Genomic DNA, 20,850 nt, shown 5'->3' on the forward strand with positions numbered 1-20,850 from the left:
AATCAAACAACCAAATGCAACCATCTTGTACCAAATAACAACGACGATGGCGTTAAGTAGTCATGATGAACGGCGGCACCACTTCCACTTCAGTCACCGCTACTAGTGCCACCAAAACCGCTGCAACTGCAGCAGTCACGGAAAATGGTGGCGGAATCGTTGCACTGCAGCAAACCAGCAGCAGCCAAAACAGTAGTGTACAGCAACAGCAGCAACAGAGCACCCAACATTCCCAGCGGGTGGTGACCAATGGGGGTGCGGCCATAACGACCACCACCACAAGCGGTAGCGTGAAAATGACCCGCGAGCGGAAAACTTTTTGCGAAGAGCACGTGACCTCAACGGCAGCCACCACATCCTCTACCAATGGGAATGCCGTGACGGCGGTCACCAACGAGAACCTGGTCCCAAATTGCATCGCTGGTGTCAAATCGCTGCAGAACGTGCAACATCAGCGAATGGTTTGCACCGGACATTTCCGGGCTTGATGTGATCAGTTTGTGGTTGTGGCGTGTTTTTTTTGAAAAGTAGATGGCTTTGTTTGTTAGTTTTTTTCTCGTAAGAGTTCTGGAGTGCTTTTAATTTGTGATTTGTTTATTGTTCGATAGCTTCATGGACATAGCTTGTTTGAAATAGCTTTTTATTTGATTTGTTAGTTTTCCCTAATAATAATGCACTGTTTTGAAGTAGAATTTCAAGTAGCATCTAGAATGTAGATATAAGATTGTTGATTTCATCGTTAAGTCCTGTTTAGAGTTGAAGGTAAGTTTCGATGCAATTTGAATAATATTGCACATCCACTATCTAGTTCTCAGTAAACAATTAACAGGTCTCTAATTAATAGTAAATAAATGGATAACAAACACTTTTAGCATCATATACGAATGATTTCACTATTCAATTTGCATTCGTCCAGATAACCGTCTGAGAACATACATTGTTTGGACAAGCCTAAAGATCTAGAAAATACCTGCTAATAGAAATATTTTGAAGCTAAATTGAGCAACAGTTGGTCTTGTTATGTCGATAGCGCTATTAACATGTTGTATTTTTGAAAATATCGATTTATATCCTGAAAAATACTCAACAATCCGAATTATTAGATTGTACCATATGCGTGATAATGTTTGCCCTATCGATCCCGGCCTCATTATTAGGATCTGCCATGCTTTATAGAAGCGTATGGAAACCGTAATTGCGGCAAGTTTAAACATGATCGATGATTAGCGTAGTTTTAAGACTATCACAAACACCTCCTTTTTGAATGAATTCTAAAAAAGAAACCGTAATTTTTACCTAAGAATGTTTTTTGATTTGACATTCCAAATGTGCAAATGGTGCAACACATACGTAAATTGGGCATTACTGTCTATAACAATTATGTTTTAGAATTTCATAAAATGGTATTGCTTTCCCAAAAATATTACCGAACTTATTACTCCAAAAAATAACCTTATGAAAAATGTAAGCTCAATTGGACATTGTAAGCGATCCCAAGTATCATTTTAAGTTTTATTACGCTCTTGAAGACCATAATTTACTCTACAAAAGTATTATAGAACCAGCATTAAAACAAAGCAAAGTTTTGAGATTTTTGGAATGCTGGAAGAAATTCCAGAAAGCATTCGATGCAGAATTTCTGGATAAACTTTCGGAGTAATTATTGAGAGAATTTCTGTTGGAATTTATTGGAGAACTTCTGAGAGGAATTATTGGAGGTACTTCCAGAGGAATATTCTCAATATAATACCTGGGGAAATTTCTGGATTGTTCACCGGTAGAATCACTTGTGGGGATTTCCAAGGAAATTTCTGCAAAATATTGGTTAATTTTCGGTAGAGTTCCTGAGCTGTGGAAATTTCTGTGGAGGATTTTCTTGCTGAAATTCCGGAAGGAATTCTGACAGGATATCCAAATTTGTTTCTGGGGCAATTTCAGAATTTTGATAAAAACTGGGGGGAATTTCCGGAGACAGCCCTGTGGTAGTTTTGAAGGAAACTCCAGGAAGGAATTCTTGAAATATTCCTGGGAAAATTTTAAGAGCAATTTCACGAGTTTCTCTAGAAATTCCGGGAAAATTTTCTGTGAAATTTGCACCGACGTTACTATGCAGTCCACACGATAGGGATATGAAATAGACTTCTGTTTGCATAACACTATGAGTTATGGTGGCATGAGCAAACTCTATTTCATTAGCATTAAAAAGCATTAGGCCGCTACAAATAATTAATTCATATTATGTCCTACTCGTTTCCAAAAGGTCAAGGTTGAAAATAAATATTAAAATGAAAAAATAAAAATAAAACTCCTCAGATTTGTTAAAGAATGTTTTGAAAATCCTCCAAAAACAATTTGCAGTTCCCTCAAAATATTATATTTGGGCAAAAATAAAAAGGAGGGGACACATTTTTTTTTAAATGTTTGTATTGGCCTTACTATCACTACTAGTTCTACTTTCTTCAAAAATCTTAAATGCGGGGTCCCACCACGCAGATTTGTGATCTAAACCACGCAGATTTGTGATCTAAAAAAACTGAATTGTGAAAAAAAAACTCGAATGCGAACGTATCTTCACGCAGAATCGTGATCATTCTGGTCCATAATAACACCACCTACTTGCGGGCGTTTCACCACGCAGAACTATGGTCATCCTGATCAGAGCATGAAATATTCAACGTCACGAAGCAACTTCGTCCTAAGTTTTGATAATCATAGCATGATTATTCCAAACATGGAATAACCTACTGAGGTTTCTTCTTCATAGACTCTTTCAATAGAACGTCGGGATTAGATCTATGAGGCAGAATTTTTGAATAATCAAAAATGTAGTTTTTTTTCGGAAAATCAGTAGCTTGTGAAATTTGAATAAATAGAGTAACCAACTTGATTTGGACCCCTTCATATTTTGGATCCTCTTCGTGATGTTATCTCAACTTCTGAGCTTGAATCAATGCCGCTGGTAATTCACTTATTGGCTCTAAATATTCAAGATTGTTTTTTTAATATTTATTTGACTAGTTTTTGTTGCAACCGTAATTTGAAAATTCAACTTCAAATGAACTAAATTGGGGGTGTCTAAAATGTGCACATTTGTGCGTCCAAAATATATGGCACTGTCCAAAGAATATTCCATTTCAGAATGTTAAAATGTTTCTCGATTTATCAACAACAAAGGCCCATTTCAAATTAATATCTCATAAATAAGACTTCCATCTATGAAATGGTGTGATTTTCACTTGTTTCAATGACAGCATAATAAAATTTCAATGAAGAATTAGAAATTATCCATAAAATATCAGAAAATTTCCAATTAAGAAATCAGGGTATGAGCAATAAATAAATATAAAACTTCCACAAATAATGCAAAATTTCCATAAACAATTAATAACTTTCCACAAAACAAAATAAATTAGCAAAAATTGCAACTATAAGAGAAATTTTTCCCAGGGAGAAATCAAAATGTTGTGGAGTTTGAATAAATTTGTCTATCAGGTCAACTGAACTCCATTTAAGATTGATAGCAACTAGTCCTGTCCATGGGCGTAGCCAGGATTTCGATTAGGGGGGGGGGGCAAATTTTTTAGGTCTTCTGAATCGTAATTTTATAAATATTAGTGCTTGGTACTTTTTCCTTCTAAGCTCCAAACACTTTGAAACCAAATCCACAACCAACAGTAAAGGCTGAATCTCAACAGCGCGTTGCGCATCAGCGTTGAAGTCAGCGTTTTGTACTAAAACGTAATGCCAATAAACGTGACGCATTCACGCCCGGATTCTTCAGGAATGCCTCCAGCAATTTCTTCGGCAATGTCTTCAGGAATTCCACCATCAATTTCGCCGGGAATTGACCGAAAATTCCACCATTATTTACTCTAAAAATCCTCCACGAATTCTTTTATAAGTTCTGCAGGGAATTCTTCAGATAATTCTCATAAAAAAATCTGAAAAACTGCACCGTGGAATTCCTAAGAATATTCCGTGGAAATTCCGCAGAATTGCCAATAAACATTCCTGAGAATTTCGCGAAAAATCTTCGAACTTCATGTGTAAATTCCATATTTTTTCCGTGAAAGTTTCGAATAATTTCTTGTGAAAATTTCAAACCAAAATTTCCACCAAAAATTTATACAGAAATTATATCGAAAATAAAATCAACAATGGAATTTTTGGAGGAGTTCCTAGATTAATTCCCAAAGAAATCCAAAAAGAATTCCGGTGGAAACTTCAAGATTTCCACTGGACATCCTGTAGGAGTTTTTTTCGCAAATTCCTCTGGGATTTCCTCCGGGATTTTCTCCGGGAATTCTTCCAGGAGTTCAACCGACAGATCCTCCAAGGAACTCCTGGAGTAATTTCCAGAGGAACTCACAGAGGAATTTCTGTACGAATTCCCGGAGAAAGTATCAGAGGAATTTTCGGAAGAACTGCCAGAGGAACTTCTAGATGAATTTATTGAAGAACTACAGGAAGAATTTCAGGAGGAAATCCTGGAGGAACCCTGGTAAGAACTTCTGGATGAATTCCAGGACAAACTCCTAAAAGAATTCTCAAAGGACCTCCCGGAGGAGCTTCCAGAGAAATTTTCCTAGGAACTTCTGAAGGAATTTGTAGATAAATTCCCAAAGAAAGCCTTAATGAACTCCTGGAAGAAAGTCTCAATGAATTTCCGTAGGAACTACTAGTGGAATTCCCGAAAAAAATTTCAGAGGAACAGCCGATGGAATACCCGGAGTTGAATTTCTAGAGGAACTTCCGAAATCCCATTTCCCTTGAAATTCCTGCCAAATATCCTCAAAGAATCCCCTGTGAAGTTCCTGCAGGGATTACTAGAGGAACTTTTTTAAAAACTCCTGGGGGAGCTCCCGGAGGAACTCCCACAAGCACTTCCAGAGGAATTCTCACAAGGTAGTACTGAATAATTATTGGAGAAGTTCATGAAGGAATTTCTGGAGAAACATCAGAAGGAATTCCCGAAAAAATACCAGGAGGAATTAATGCAGAAATATACCAGATGAAATCCAGAAAGTATTCCCACATGAATTGCTGTTCTTTGTTTGTTCTGAAGAAATTCCTGGAAGAACTCTTGGAAGACATCCTGGAGGAACTCTAACATTAATTTCCGAATGAAATTCTGGAGTATATTCCGAGTGAAGTCCGGAAAGAATTCTAGGACAATTTCGCGGAAAAATGCCGGAGAAATTCCTGAAGGAAGAGAAGAATTTCCGGGGAAATACTTGGACGAATTCGTGGAGAAATTCCTAAAGAAATTTCTAGAGGAATTCTTGAAGGATATTCTGTAATAATTGCGGAAAGAATTCCAAAATGTAATTCTAGAGGATTTCGCTATTGAATTTATAGAGGTATTCCCGGAAAAAGTCCTGGAAGTTATCCCGGAGGAATTTAAGGAAGAGTTCCTGGATGAATGCCCGGAGCAGTTTCTTATAGATTAGCAGATGAAATTATGGAGCGAATTCTAGTGAAATTTTGGGACGAAATTCCGTATGTATTCTTGGAGGAACTCTAGAATGCATTCCTGAAGGAAATGTTCAAATCTTCAAATCTTCAAGAAACTTCCACATAAAAAAAATAGTGGGGGGTTTCTAGATAAGGAGAAATTACAATTACAGGAGAACAATTTTCAAACGATTTTCAGAGGAATTTGTGGATAACTTTCCGGAGGAATTTAGAAGTTCCCAGGGGAGCTTCTAGAAGGATTTCTAGAAGAATTCTTGAGCCCGAAATGTTTCGAGTTGTTTTGATATTTCTTATAGTATGGATCCTGGATACCCTTTAAAGTTTTTTGGGAATCTTTTGAATTTCAAAAACCTATTTCTGAATATGATTGGATCGTAAAGTGCACATGTTTAACCGAATTCATTTCAGTACCTGCTCAATCTTTCCACCATTTATGATTAATGATTAACGATCCATATGATTAATGATTAACGATTATGAATAATCAAATTAAATCAAGTAACCTTTCTACCAAATTATGTTATTAAAGGTATAAAAATTGTATGATTATGATTAAAGATTAATGAAAAGCGATGTATGCAATGATTAACCTTTTGTCTGTGCTCTGGGGTCAATATGACCCCAGGCCACTTTGAGTGGTTGCCATTTTTTTTAGTTTTCAACTGATTCTCTTAATTTTTGGTAGTTTGGTAAAACTCGCCGAGATCTATCTCCAGGTGCAAATTCGCTTGAAAAATCTTAAAAATATGCGCTATAGTGTCATTTTTTCAAAAAAAAAATTACGTTGTCTGTGCTCTGGGGTCAAATTGACCCCAAATTAAAATTGCTATAACTTTTTTGATGTTTGGCCAATTTTGGATTTTTGGGGCTGTTTCGAAAGATAATTTAATCATCTTTCAGGTCGTTACCAAAGATTGACTATAGGTGGGCGGGTACATCGCGGGGAGGGGTTTTCGTAGCAAAGGGTACAAAAACAGTGATTTTTCATGCTTATTTTATTATATCTGAAAATCCTACCCATTTTGAACTGCACCTTTTCAAAAAGGTTATGCAGAAAGGTGTCTGCTTTGACATGAGGCATTGATTAGTTTAGCGCTTGGTCGCTAGGTGGCGGTATATTTGAATTCATTATTTTAGACTACTCAAGTAACTCCGATATATGGAATTTTCCTCATTGTAAATATTCTTATCGCACAATTTTGAAATTTGTAAAGATGACGTCTGTAACAAAGTTCGTCTGGTGGGAATAGACTGTCATGTGAGGGAATAAATAATAAGGAAATTTACAAATAGGCGGCGCTAGTGTACTTGCAATATTCTTGTATATATGAAATATTGCTTTAGCTTGAGATCCCTCATACCTACACCCAAGTTGTATTCGGCAACATTGTTCAGGATGTCTAGCACTACAAAGCGGTGCTCAATATAATGAGCACTTCTTCCCATTTTTTAATTTGTGCGATAAGAATATTTACACTGAGGAGAATTCTATATATCGGAATATCTTGAGTAGTCTAAAATAATGAATTCAAATATACCACAACCTGGCGACCGAGCTCTAAACTTATCAACGCTTCATGCCAAAGCACATGCCTTCCTGCATAGCCTTTTTAAAAAAGTTGCAGTTCAAAATGGGTAGGATTTTCGGATATAAGTAAAATAATCATGAAAAATCACTGTTTTTGTACCCTTGTTCACTAAAACCCCTCCCCGCGATGTACCCGCCCACCTATAGTCAATCTTTGGTTACGACCTGAAAGATGATTAAATTATCTTTCGAAACAGCCCTGAAAATCAAAAATTAGCCTAACATTAAAAAAGTTATAGCAATTTCAATTTGGGGTCAATTTGACCCCAGAGCACAGACAACGTAAGATTTTTTGAGCACAGACAAAAGGTTAAAATGATGATTATTGAATAAACTCAAAACAATCATGAATATGATTAGTGATTAATGATTAAATGCAAAAATCTATGATTAACGATTAGTGAATAATGATTGAATCGCATTTTTTGTATGATTATGATTAAAGAATAATGATTAAATAACCCATTATTCATTAATCATGATTAAATCTATGATTAATCACTAATGCTACCTGTCCATATAACTCCCTTGGTCCTTCGCATATATTTTGCAAGTTAGGTATACGCAAACCAGATGTTCTACACTCACAAAAAACTCCGCATTATATTCATGAGTTTACACAGGGATTTTTTTCAATGGGGGTAGCGAAATGGATTCCATATTTTCGACACATATATTCTATGTGCACACATACATTGCATGAGTGTTTACACATACTATCCATGTGGGTCATAGTATTCATGTCATCTTCATACAACTCCTTAGAGCTCACGCCTATGATTTGCTTTTCGGTTTTGTTCAGACCAGATGTTCTCCGAAATCTTCTGGACCTCGGATAAATTGATCAACAAGGTTAATTACCCTTGTTATGAAATTGACTACAAACAATCATGTCGAAACAAGCCCATTTAAATGATTCCACTCAGTTTTTCTCAAATGAGATGTTCTTCGTTTTCCAAATGACTCTGGAATTAAATCTTTCTCAGAGCCTTTGTACATATTCTAACTATGTAGATGAGATGCTCTTATCAAATTTGTTCTGAAGCAGATATCAAATAGCCTACTAAATTAACCTCGTCTAGTAAAAAAAACATCAAGTTGTGGAATTAAATGGCTTAGTACTATCTCGTCCTTTAACTAATAAGTATTAACTAGTGAACTAATTAGAATCTAGATTAGTGCTAAACTGAGGGGAAAATCATAAACATGAGCTCTAGGAACTACAGTCAAACCACCAAGAGTCGATATTGAAGGACCATCGACTCTTGGAAATATCTAGATGTGGAATATAAAATCATTGGAAAGCTGTTTGAAGAGACCATCACAGAAGCCCAGAAAATATTTTTTAATATGACAAAATTTGATTTTATGAGTCGATATCGAGTATAGAATATCATGGAGGTTTGACTGTAGCACGAAAATTATTAATAGCAGTTGAGAAAATGATATGAGTCTCACTCTCATAAGATATCATTCTAATAAGGAATTAGAAAAAAGAGCATGCTGGAGAATCTAAAACAACTGAATTAGACCAAATTGAGTGTGAAACAATTTTCTGGGCACTATGGAGTACCATAAACAATAAATTTGATCGAAACTCCTGAGCAGTTAGGAGAACCTAGAACATCTTAATTGGGTATAACCGAGATGCAAGTCATTCGCGTGAGCTGTAGGGACTAGCATGGATATGGCGGGTTTCCATTGGCATGTGTTTTCGTACATTTCTTCGCCAAAATATGCATATCGTCTTTCGTCAGTCTAGAGGCCACTAGGGATGTTCAAAAGGAACATATTATTCACAAATAGTATTGTCAAGACTAAACTAGTGTTAAAAGACTTTTTCGAACCTATAAACAACACTCAGTACTGAAGTATGTCATGAAAATCGAAATTTCCGGTATTTCGAATAAACCATTCTTACTCACGCCCCTCTAGAGAAAAAGTGAGCATCCCTAGAAAATGTTTTATTATGGCGAAACTAGATGAGATGGGTAAGACATCCGTGAAAGAGTTTTGAAAATCGGTCAAAACACGTCGGAGATACAGCTGTTTGAAAATTTATCACGGTAATCCGGGTTAGTTTTTTTATCAAGGTATTCGTTGTGTTAAAGAAGAAGTTTTGTGGAAAATTTCTAATTGTTTATGGAAATTTTGCATTATTTGTGAAAATTTTATATTCATTTATTGCTCATACCCTGATTTCTTTATTGAAAAATTTCTATTTTTTTAGGGGAAGTTTTTATTTTATTCTGTTTGTGCCATTTGATAAATACAGTGCAAGTTTTTGATAACCAATTTGCTAGTTAGCACATGTTTTAAGTAACACCGTTTAAATCACGATAAAGTGTAGCATTTCTTTGTGCACTATGTGTCAAATGTGTGCTAGTTATTGTATAAAATGTTTGCAATTTATGAAAATGTTCAGTTTCTATTTGACTCAATCCTCGAACCACAGCTTTACATTGGTTTCATATTTCGGACATAAAAATTTAAACTTCAAACACCTGATTACACAAAACCGAGAAGCAGAGCATAAAATAATCACCATCACGAAGCAACTTCGGGCCGAATATTGACAAACGTCGCATGACTATTCAAAACATAGACATGACATAGACATGACTATTCGAAACATGACTTACTCAGTTTTCTTCTTCACATATTCATTCATTTGATTGGTACTGAAAATGGTCACTGCGTTTAAAGAAAACATAATTGGCCTTGATTATGTTGAATTTTGGCACTAAAATTGTCCCTCAGTTTAACGTCGGGTTCAGATTACCCACAATTGTTGAAGTCATCATTTAAGTATTTAGTTTTACAGTAATTTATTAGTTTACGAAATCTAAATAAATACTCACTGAATGATATTTGATCGGAAATTGTCAATGTTCAGCCGTATATGAATATGTACGAAATGAGGGTGACAAAGAAGGCCGATGGACTTCACCAAAAATATTCGATTATTTAAAGCTCTGCCGAGAAGACCAATTCTCACTGCACAGCTCAGATTGCCTTTTAATTATTTCATCGCATTGAATCAATATGACTCAACTAGAATGGAACTATATTAAAATGAGCTGGAACTATCAGTCCTTTCTATCAATCTCGAGTTATCATTTTGATGAAATCTCGCTTAACTTTTCAAAAGGACCTGAGTAACATTTTTTTCATGAATTAATTTGAGTACTGCAATCAATAGCTTTCATATTGGTCTGTTGATTGCGCTATTCAAATTAATTCATGAAAAAAATGTTACTTAGGACCTTTTAAAAAGTTAAGTGAAAAATGTTATTTGTTTTTTTTTTTTGAAAAAAAAATAGCTCATACGAATTGAAGCGTCAAAATTTTGAAGAAGCAGAGGAATAAAATCTTGAATGCGGACATTTCACCACGCAGAGATGTGAAAATTCCAATCCACAATAACTCTATTCTTCTTGTCTACATCCCACCAACGTAGAGGAATTATAATTGTCTTTATTTAAGAGATTTTCAGCTTTTTTGAATGCGGTGTGTCGTTCATTGTGGGGGCCTCCTTAGCCGTGCGGTAAGATTCGTGGCTACATAGCAAGACCATGCTGAGGGTTGCTGGGTTCGATTCCTGGTGCCGGTCTAGACAATTTTCGGAATGGAAATTGTCTCGACTTCCCTGGGCATAAAAAGTATCATCGTGTTAGCCTCATGAGATATATGAATGCAGAAATGGTCCACTACGCAGAATTGTGATCCATCCTATTTATAATAATTTCATCCTTCTTGCCGGCACTCCACCAACGCAGAGGTGGATCATTCTTATCACGAACTCTAATGCGGGCGTCCAACCACGCAGCATCGTAATTATTTCGATCCACGTCAACACTATTCTTCATGCGGGCGTCCTAAAAACTCTTGACTGTGGTCGTCTCGCCACGCAAAATTGCGACTATTTCGATCCACAAGAACGCCATTCTTCTTGCAGGCGTCTAACATATACAGAGAAAGAAACTTATAGATGCAGGCGTCCCACCTCACAGAATTGTGATCATCCCGATCCCAAATAATACCTCTTTTTTGCGGGGATCCCACCAATGCAGGGGAATAATCTTTTGAATGTAGGCGTCACATAGCGCGATATTGTGATCGTTCCGATCACATTCCGATCATTCTTTTGCGGGCGTCTCATCAACGCAGAGGAATAAACTCTTTAATGTGAACGTGTTACCACGTAGAGTTGTGATTATTCCAATCCGCAATAACACTGTTCTTCTTATAGGCGTCCCACCTAACATAACTGTGATCCAGCTACATCCAGCAACTCTCTTTATTGAACTCCTTCATCGCACTCTGAGACGAGACATGCAAATAAGATATAACCATCGATTTTCAACTGTTTCACTGCCACGTAGGCTCTTCATAGTGTTAAGTGTTTCCAATTCTTGAAGGTTTAAATTTAGTATTGTGGAACGGGTCTCACATTTCTATCTCTACATATGAAAATGAGTTTGCATTTCCTTTGAGGTAATATATAACTCACGAATGCATGATAATTGCGATATTTTCCAAAGAATTGACTCGTCTTGAGGTCAGCTGTGTTCATATATAACAAAAAATTTGCAAATTTGACGTGAAAGTTGAAAAATTGTCAAAATACAATATTAGGGCGAGTTGGGGGAAAACCCAATGCGATGGCACAAAATGATCTAGAGTTTGGCGCTGCAATTTACTCAACAATTGAGAGTTGGAATTTAAAATAATACAAGCCCTAACAAGGTCAGGTACGTTCAATTATTAGAAAATAAAACAAATATTCGTAGCTGTTTCATATAAGAAAGCGCAGTTATTTTCGAATACTTTTTAAACTAGAGAAGTTTTCGTTAAACAAAGTGCTTGAAAAATATTTGATACAAGCAATCAATACGTTTCGCGGCAGTATTTCCCGGGTTACTGATGACGTTATATTTTTTTCCTATGCAAATCGCATCCTTAAACTTTCCAAATGATAGATCAAAAACCTTTGAACCACAGACAAACAGACGTAACACTTCAATTAAATTCATCGCTCATGATTTTTATTGCGCGATTCCGCTACCAGTCAGCCACTTTTGAATTTGACGCGTGAAATCTAATGTCATTTTCGTTATTCTTGGGTAGGAGCCTCGCTATAGCGCCTTTCTAAATGCTGCTTTAAGCCCCGAAAACTTTTCCGTGAATTGGGAACAAATGTGCATTTGAAAAAAGAGGTGTGACGAAAAAAGTTTCCATGATGTGATGTGAATCTGTATTTTAACTACAGCATGCTGTCACAAATGGGTTATTGGATAAGATTGAATCTGCCTGAGATCTGATTCAGCCTCAGAAAGGTTTTTCCATACTGGACCTATCATTATTATTCGTGCTGTATGCAATCCTAATTTTGGTCACAAAACTTATGGAGAAATATGGAGAAGTACATATATGAAGAGTTTATAAGCTTGGCAGAATAGAAATCTGGGAGAAAACTGTGAGCCAACTAACGAAGCTGAGTTTTCCATCAATCTGCACGTTGAAGAGATTCATTTGTTGCATTTGCTAAAGCTCATTACTTGTAGAATCTAGCGCTGATTGACTGTCGTTCTACTATCACTATTATCTGAAATAAGCTTTAATCGATGGATAATTTTATTGCCGTATCATTGAAACTTTCATAAATCCCGATTTTCTTATGGCTGCCATAAAATAAACATAAACAACGTATCACCATAGTACCAGTGATGATTGCTTCAGTGCTACACGCGTTGCATTTGAAAACAGTAATCGTATCGTAGGGGCCCTCCTTAGCCGTGCGGTAAGACGCGCAGCTACAAAGCAAGACCATGCTGAGGGTGGCTGGGTTCGATTCCCGGTGCCGGTCTAGACAATTTTCAGATTGGAAATTGTCTCGACTTCCCTGGGCATAAAAGTATCATCGTCCTAGCCTCATGATATACGAATGCAAAAATGGTAACCTGGCTTAGAAACCTCGCAGTTAATAACTGTGGAAGTGCTTAATGAACACTAAGCTGCGAGGCGGCTCTGTCCCAGTGTGGGGATGTAATGCCAATGAGAAGAAGAGAAGAAGAATCGTATCGTAACTTCTAGAAGTGGAACGGTCAAACGCAAATTCATCGTGGCTGCCACTGATTCGAGTATATTGTGCAACAGATGGCGCTAATGTTGTCGATAACGAGAAGTTTGAAACTGATTATCACTAAAAGTTACGTCTGTTTGTCTGTGTTTGAAGAATGCTCCAATCTTTCGAAGCTTAGCAATATTAGCCATCAACAAACTTCATCTAATCAAAATATTTTTTAATGATTTAAAATTCACCGAATCCACGCGGTGTTGTAGTAGAGGTATTCTATCACAATATCATTACATTTCATTACATATAGATTCTATGAACGGTGAGATTACGTGTTGTTGGTAAATTAAACTATTGCTGTAAATAAGAAAACTTCGAAATATTTTGATTTCAAAACGGAACAAATGCAATTTTATCTCTCAGTTTTGAATCTAAAACTTGTTTTGAAAATGTAAGTTATTAATTAAAAAACAACAATTTCTTATTAATTTATTCTGGAGCTTATCAGTTACTACTGAAAATCACTCCTGTATTCTTCAATAGTTCTCTCAATTTTATCAAACATCTTTCTTTCGATCCAGTTCGAGTACCAATGTTTAAAATGAAATTCGATTATGAAGAATTTCTATCTAAAAATTATAACTCGAATTGGATCGTATAACCTTAGCCGACAATATAGGAATCCAGGGCAATTAGTTCCGAACACAATTATTTTTCATTTATCTCATCCATTATCTATATCCATCAACAAACAAATCAAATCATACAGAGTGTCTGCAAATTATCCGTACAAGAAAATATGTTTACAATTATTTTTATAAATGAATTAAAAACCAACATGCATTGCATGTTATTATAATAGTTTTGCATAAAACAAGCTGCATTGGGTCATATCAAAATGACCACCATATCAAGCGTTATACACTTTTGGACGTGTCGAAAAATTATCCGATGGCCGCACGTTTTCATACCGATACCACTGAGATAATTCTGATAACTTTAAGATGATTTCGAATGTCTCAGTAATGTCTCTGTGACGAATTCGGTGTTCTGCTGGCTCTTGTTTTCAAGATGGGCCACACCGGATGATGAATTTGCTTCAAATCCGTTAAATGCCTTGTCTTTTTGTTCGAAAATCCTTATTGCCTATGAGCTGACATCCTGTATTGCCAGAAAATACATTTATTATAACATGCAGAGCTGTAGAACCCACAGAACTACTGAGTGAGTCAATTACTATCTTTTTTGCATTGTAGAAGCAAACTGCCAAAATCTGTACGGATAATTTGCAGACACCCTGTAGATTCGATGCATAAACAACTGGCAAAATTACTGACAAATCAACTATTTTAAAATGTTGGTTAAAATGTAAGAGAATTCGAATTTTTGCTTGCCACAAATTGTCGCCGTTAAAATATATTGGGCCTTGCAACAAAATGACAACTTTCGTGATCATTCTCCAAGGCTCTAATAGATGTAAAAAAAATCCTCCGCAGTACAGGTAGCACGTGCTATCCAAGCATTCACCGCCGGGATGCAACGTTACGTTAACGACCAAATTTAAAAAAAAAAACGAATTAGCTTTTTTTCTGGAGGTATGTTTTTCTTAGCCGACTATCTGGCGCGTATTTTTCGTTGCGACCAAAAATGAGCGAAAGAGTAGATTTGTTTATGAGCGGTACAGTATTGTATCGATCATAAAAAATCTACCTTCGCTCATTTTTGGTCGCAACGAAAAATACGCCCCAGATAGTCGCTTAAGAAAAACATACCTCCAGAAAAAAAGCTAATTCGATATTTTTTAAATTTTGTCGTTACGTTATGCATTCCGGTGGTGAATGCTTGGATAGCACGTGCTATTTGTACTGCGGAGAAGTTTTTTACATCTATTAAAGCCTTGGAGAATGATCACGAAAGTTGTCATTTTGTTGCAAGGCACAATATTGTTATATTGTAAACAAACACAGCCTTAGCCCTGTCACCCTATTATTGTTTTTCCACTAATTATTCAGCTGTGTACTATCCAAAATTTCAACGCAACACGTTTTCAAAATATGTATAAATTACCCGTTGATCTTCCAGGACGAAAGTTCAGCTAAAATTCAAAATCCACTCGTCATTTAAATTAATGTCTCGAATAAATTCTGTGGATCAAAATTAAGGCAAAATTGAGATTTGAGATTTTTCAAACCTTCACATAGGAGTTCATTTTCTAAACGCAAAAGTCTTGTTTTTTTCAAAAGAGATCCATTAGTCGTTTAGATGTCGCATTGTAATTAATACTAGTCTAAAGTTCTTATTTTATTACACCCGATTATGTTTTTACACGGATTTTTTTTACACGGCCGTGTAAAAGAAAATCTCACACAAAATTTTTGCAAAGTTGCTCCATTTTGCATGATTCGTCGAGAAATCATAAAACTTTTTTACACGGATTTCCAAATTTTGAACTAAAAACTTTTTTTACACAGAACGCATCCCCATGTAAAAAAAGAATCGGGTGTACTTCAAGTCAAATTCAGATTGAAATTTTGGTTTGTTCTGTAGATCGGAAATGTTGTGAACTTTTATGCATTTTTCATGCATTCAATTGTTCCTTTTTTATGTTATGAAAATTTCATCAATCCTTCTGTTCTATGTGAAAATTGATGCTCAGTTCAGAACAATTTTGAAATATCTCTAGTGATCAGTACGTTATTTTCATTTTACAAGAGCGATAATCGTGATCACGTATCTACAAGATCCTTTGAAAGAAAAAAAATCCCGTGATAATACTGAGAATAAACTAATAAAAGGATGTTTCAATCAGAAATATACCAATACGCCAAATATGATCACACCACTTCTCTCCGTTTTCCTCACGCAGCCCCGAATGAGTACCATATCCCAGATGTGCTCGGTTCAAGCAAAGAAGGCCCGATCAGATCGGCACCTGCCTACACAATCACGGGCCGCCAGAAACCGCGACTTCCACAGTGCATCACTTTCCCTGGCCCCGGTCATTACGATGCCAAAATCGATCCGCTGGTAAAGAAGGCCCCCATGTTTTCGATGGCCACCCGATTCCGAATGCCAACGGACGAAGCGATGAAACCGGGCCCCGCCGCACACCATCCGGAGAAGGTACATATCTGTGATTATTTTTTCATTACTTTTTTCTTGCTTTATTAGCCCTTTGTCCAACTTTTATAAAACAATTTCATCCACTTATTTAATGTAACTAAGCATTAGTTGTATTTGTGTCAAACGTCTATTTGTAGCCCCATTTTGAGTATGGTAATAAGTCTGATAAATAGGCATATCTTTTATACAATTATTTGTTACAAATTAAGAATCGTTGAAAAACGACTTATTAACCCTTTTGTTACCGACAGGGTACCCGGGTACCTTTTTCGTTTTCAAGTGAAATTTTTTTAGGGTTCTGAACATCGCAGGAAATTGAAACTCCGTGACATCTTCAAACTCGGCAAAATTAAGGTTTGGGTGGTACGAAAGTGAAAATCCAGTATGGGGGGGCTTGGGGAGGGGCTTCTGAATATTTTTACCCCGTAACGTACCGACAGGGTACCCGGGTACCCACGTTTTGGTATGACCATAACTTCGTCAGTTTTCAACCGATTTGGACGATTCCGTTAGCTATGGATTAAGAAATTCATTCTCTATCCGTTCCATGTCACATAGGACCGATCCGGATTACATGGTTACCGGAGTTCCGGATTTGCTAGACCATGTCTCAAAAATGGAGAAATTGATCTTATAGAATCCAAATGATGATTTCTTGTACCCTGAGCTACCAGTTTCGCAGAAAATTCGAGGATTATGACTTCCCAACGTATTAGGACCACGTGATCATATGGACTCGGAACGGACATCCCGGAATAGGTTCCCGTGGGCCCTATAGTGGCCGCAAATTCATTCCTGGCAATATGGGTATCAAAATTCTTGAAATTGTTTCGGGAACATGTTATTCATATAGTTGAAACCATAGGATAGATATGAACCGGAACGGTCATTCTGGAACAGGTTCCCGGAGGGCCCGTAGTGACCAAAAACTCATTTTGAATAAACCCTAGCAATATGGGTATCAAAATTCTTGGAATTGTTCCGAAAACATGTTTTCCATGTAGTTGAGACCATAGGATGAATATGAACCGGAATGGTCATTCTGGAACAGGTTCCCGGAGGGCCCGAAAGGCCCGTAGTGGCCAAAAACTCATTTAGAATAAACCCTGGCAATATGGGTATCAAAATTCTTGGAATTGTTCCGGAAACATAATTTCCATGTAGTTGAGACCATATGATGGATATGAACCGGAACGGTCATTTTGGAACAGGTTCCCGGAGGGTCCGTGGGGGCCAAAAACTCATTTAGAATGAACCCTAGCAATATGGGTATCAAAATTCTTGGAATTGTTCCGCAAACATAATTTCCATGTAGTTGAGACCATAGGATGGATATGAACCGGAACGGTCATTCTGGAACAGGTTCCCGGAGGGCCCGTAGTGGCCTAAAACTCATTTAGAATAAACCCTGGCAATATGGGTATCAAAATTCTTGGAATTGTTCCGGAAACATGTTTTCCATGTAGTTGAGACCATAGGATGGATATGAACCGGAACGGTCATTCTGGAACAGGTTCACGGAGGGCCCGTAGTGGCCAAAAACTCATTTAGAATAAACCCTGACAATATGGGTATCAAAATTCTTGGAATTTTTCCGGAGACATGTTATTCATGTAGTTCAGACCATAGTATGGATATGAACTGGAACGGTCATTCTATAACAGGTTCCCGGAGGGCCCGAAAGGCCCGTAGTGGCTTAAAACTCATTTTGAATAAACCCTTACAATATGGGTATCAAAATTCTTGGAATTGTTCTGGAAACATATTTTCCATGTAGTTAAGACCATAGGATGGATATCAACCGGAACGGTCATTCTGGAATAGGTTCCCGGAGCGTCCGTAGGGGCCAAACACTCATTTAGAATAAACCCTGGCAATATGGGTATCAAAATTTTTGGAATTGTTCCGGAAACATGTTTTCCATGTAGCTGAGAGCATAGATTGGATATGACCCGGAACGGTCATTCTGGAACAGGTTCTCGGAGGGCCAAAAGTGACCATTAATTCGTTTGGTAGAAACCCTAGCAATATGGGTATCAACATTCTTGGAATTGTTCTGGAAACATATTTTCCATGTAGTTAAGACCATAGGATGGATATCAACCGGAACGGTCATTCTGGAATAGGTTCCTCGAGGGTCCGTAGGGGCCAAACACTCATTTAGAATAAACCCTGGCAATATGGGTATCAAAATTCTTGGAATTTTTCCTGAAACATGTTATTCATAAAGTTGAAACCATAGGATGGATATCAACCAGAACAGTCATGCTAGAACAAGTTCCCGAAAGGCCTTTAGTGGCCACAAACTCATTTAGAAGACACCCTGGCATCAAAGTTCTTGAAATATTTTCGGAAACATGTTTTTCCAAGAAGATGGGACTGATGTTGGGTCATCAGCCTGAATGGCTGTTAGGCCGAATGGTTATTGGGTCGAATGAGAAGTGAGGAGTGAATAGTGAGAAGTGAGCAGTGAGAAATTGAAAGTAAAAAGTGAAAAGTGAAATGAGAGAAATGAGAAGAGAGAAGTGAAAAGTTACACAGTGTTGACCCGATTTTGTCACTCCCCGATTTTATCTACCTCCGACTTTATCACATTTTCGACCCGATTTCATCACGTTCCGCTTTTGTCACGTTTTTGACCCATTTTGCATCCATATTTTTTTTTGAAAATTTCAGTCGTTCTTTTTATTTTTGTAAATTATTCAGCAAACACCAATGATACTTACAGCGTCTGTGGTTCATTATAAATCATTTCTGAGTACCTGTCAAGGATTGTTAAGTCTTTTTGACAAGAAATAACGGGAAAAGAAGATACAGTCAAACCTCCATGAGTCGATGTTCTATGACTCGATATCGACTCATGGAAGCAAATTTTGCTATTTTAAAAAAATATTTTCTGGGTTACTGTGATGGTCCCTTCAAACAGCTTCCCAGGGATTTTCTTTTCCATATCTCGATATTTCCATGAGTCGATGGTCCCTTCAATATCGACTCATGGAGGTTTGACTGTAGCAAGTGTTTCTTCTAAATAAGGGTCCCCTCGGAAACCTGTGTGAGAATGACCGGTCCATTGTCAAACCATCTTATAGCCTAATAACCCAAAAGATCACGCTTCCGAGACAATTTCATGAATTTTGATACCCACATTGCCTGGGCTTCTTCAAAATGAATTTGTGGCCACTTTAGGCCCCACGGGAACCTGTTCCAGGATGACCGGTCCGTTGTCAAACCATCCACTGGTCCAATTACTTATCAGATCATGCTTCCGAAACAATATCATGAATTTTGATACCCATATTGCCAGGGTTTCTTCAGAATGAGTTTGTGGCCACTTTAGGCCCCACGAGAACCTGTTCCAGGATGACCGGCCCGTTTTCAAACCATCCTATGGTCCAATTACTTATCGGATCATGCTTCCGATACAATTTCATGAATTTTGATACCCATATTGCCAGGGTTTCTTCAGAATGAGTTTGTGGCCACTTTAGACCCTACGGGAACCTGTTCCAGGATGACCGGTCCGTTGCCAAACCATCCTATGGTCCAATTACTGATCAGATCATGCTTCCGAAACAATTTCACGAATTTTGATACCCATATTGCCAGGGTTTCTTCAAAACTAGTTTGTGGCCACTCTAGGCCCCACGGGAACCTGTTCCAGGATGACCGGTCCGTTGTCAAACCATTTAATGGTCCAATTACTTATCAGATCATGCTTCCGAAACAATTTCATGAATTTTGATACCCATATTGCCAGGGTTTCTTCAGAATGAGTTTGTGGCCACTTTAGACCCCACGGGAACCTGTTCCAGGATGACCGGTCCGTTGCCAAACCATCCTATGGTCCAATTACTGATCAGATCATGCTTCCGAAACAATTTTATGAATTTTGATACCCATATTGCCAGGGTTTCTTCAAAACGAGTTTGTGGCCACTTTAGGTCCCACGGGAACCTGTTCCAGGATGACCAGTCCGTTGACAAATCATTTAGTGGTCCAATTACTTATCAGATCATGCTTCCGAAACAATTTCATGAATTTTGATACCCATATTGCCAGGGTTTCTTCAGAATGAGTTTGTGGCCACTTTAGACCCCACAGGAACCTGTTCCAGGATGACCGATCCGTTGTCAAACCATCCTATGGTCCAATTACTTATCGGATCATGCTTCCGAAACAATTTCATGAATTTTGATACCCATATTGCCAGGGTTTCTTCAGAATGAGTTTGTGGCCACTTTAGACCCCACGGGAACCTGTTCCAGGATGACCGGTCCGTTGCCAAACCATCCTATGGTCCAATTACTGATCAGATCATGCTTCCGAAACAATTTCATGAATTTTGATACCCATATTGCCAGGGTTTCTTCAAAACGAGTTTGTGGCCACTTTAGGCCCCACGGGAACCTGTTCCAGGATGACCGGTCCGTTGTCAAACCATTTAATGGTCCAATTACTTATCAGATCATGCTTCCGAAACAATTTCATGAATTTTGATACCCATATTGCCAGGGTTTCTTCAGAATGAATTTGTGGCCACTTTAGGCCCCACGGGAACCGGTTCCAGGATGATCGGTCCGTTGCC

At 37.5% G+C, this 20,850-nt stretch overlaps 1 protein-coding gene across 9 annotated transcripts in view; it reads left to right on the forward strand.

Annotated features, from left to right (window-relative positions):
- Positions 1–16,146, forward strand: part of LOC134213071 (uncharacterized) — a 105,946-nt gene extending 89,800 nt beyond the window's left edge. For 8 of the 9 annotated variants that reach the window (XM_062691614.1, XM_062691621.1, XM_062691619.1 and 5 more), the window contains 2 exons: positions 58–762; positions 16,009–16,146. In XM_062691614.1, coding sequence (XP_062547598.1) covers positions 58–488 — 431 coding nt within the window. In that variant the 3' untranslated portion in view covers positions 489–762; positions 16,009–16,146. The remainder of the gene's footprint in view (positions 1–57; positions 763–16,008) is intronic. The other variant, XM_062691618.1, reaches the window with a different exon arrangement.
- The last annotated feature ends 4,704 nt before the right edge of the window (positions 16,147–20,850 follow it).

Source organism: Armigeres subalbatus, chromosome 2, assembly GCF_024139115.2.
Source record: "Armigeres subalbatus isolate Guangzhou_Male chromosome 2, GZ_Asu_2, whole genome shotgun sequence".
NCBI lineage: Eukaryota > Metazoa > Arthropoda > Insecta > Diptera > Culicidae > Armigeres > Armigeres subalbatus.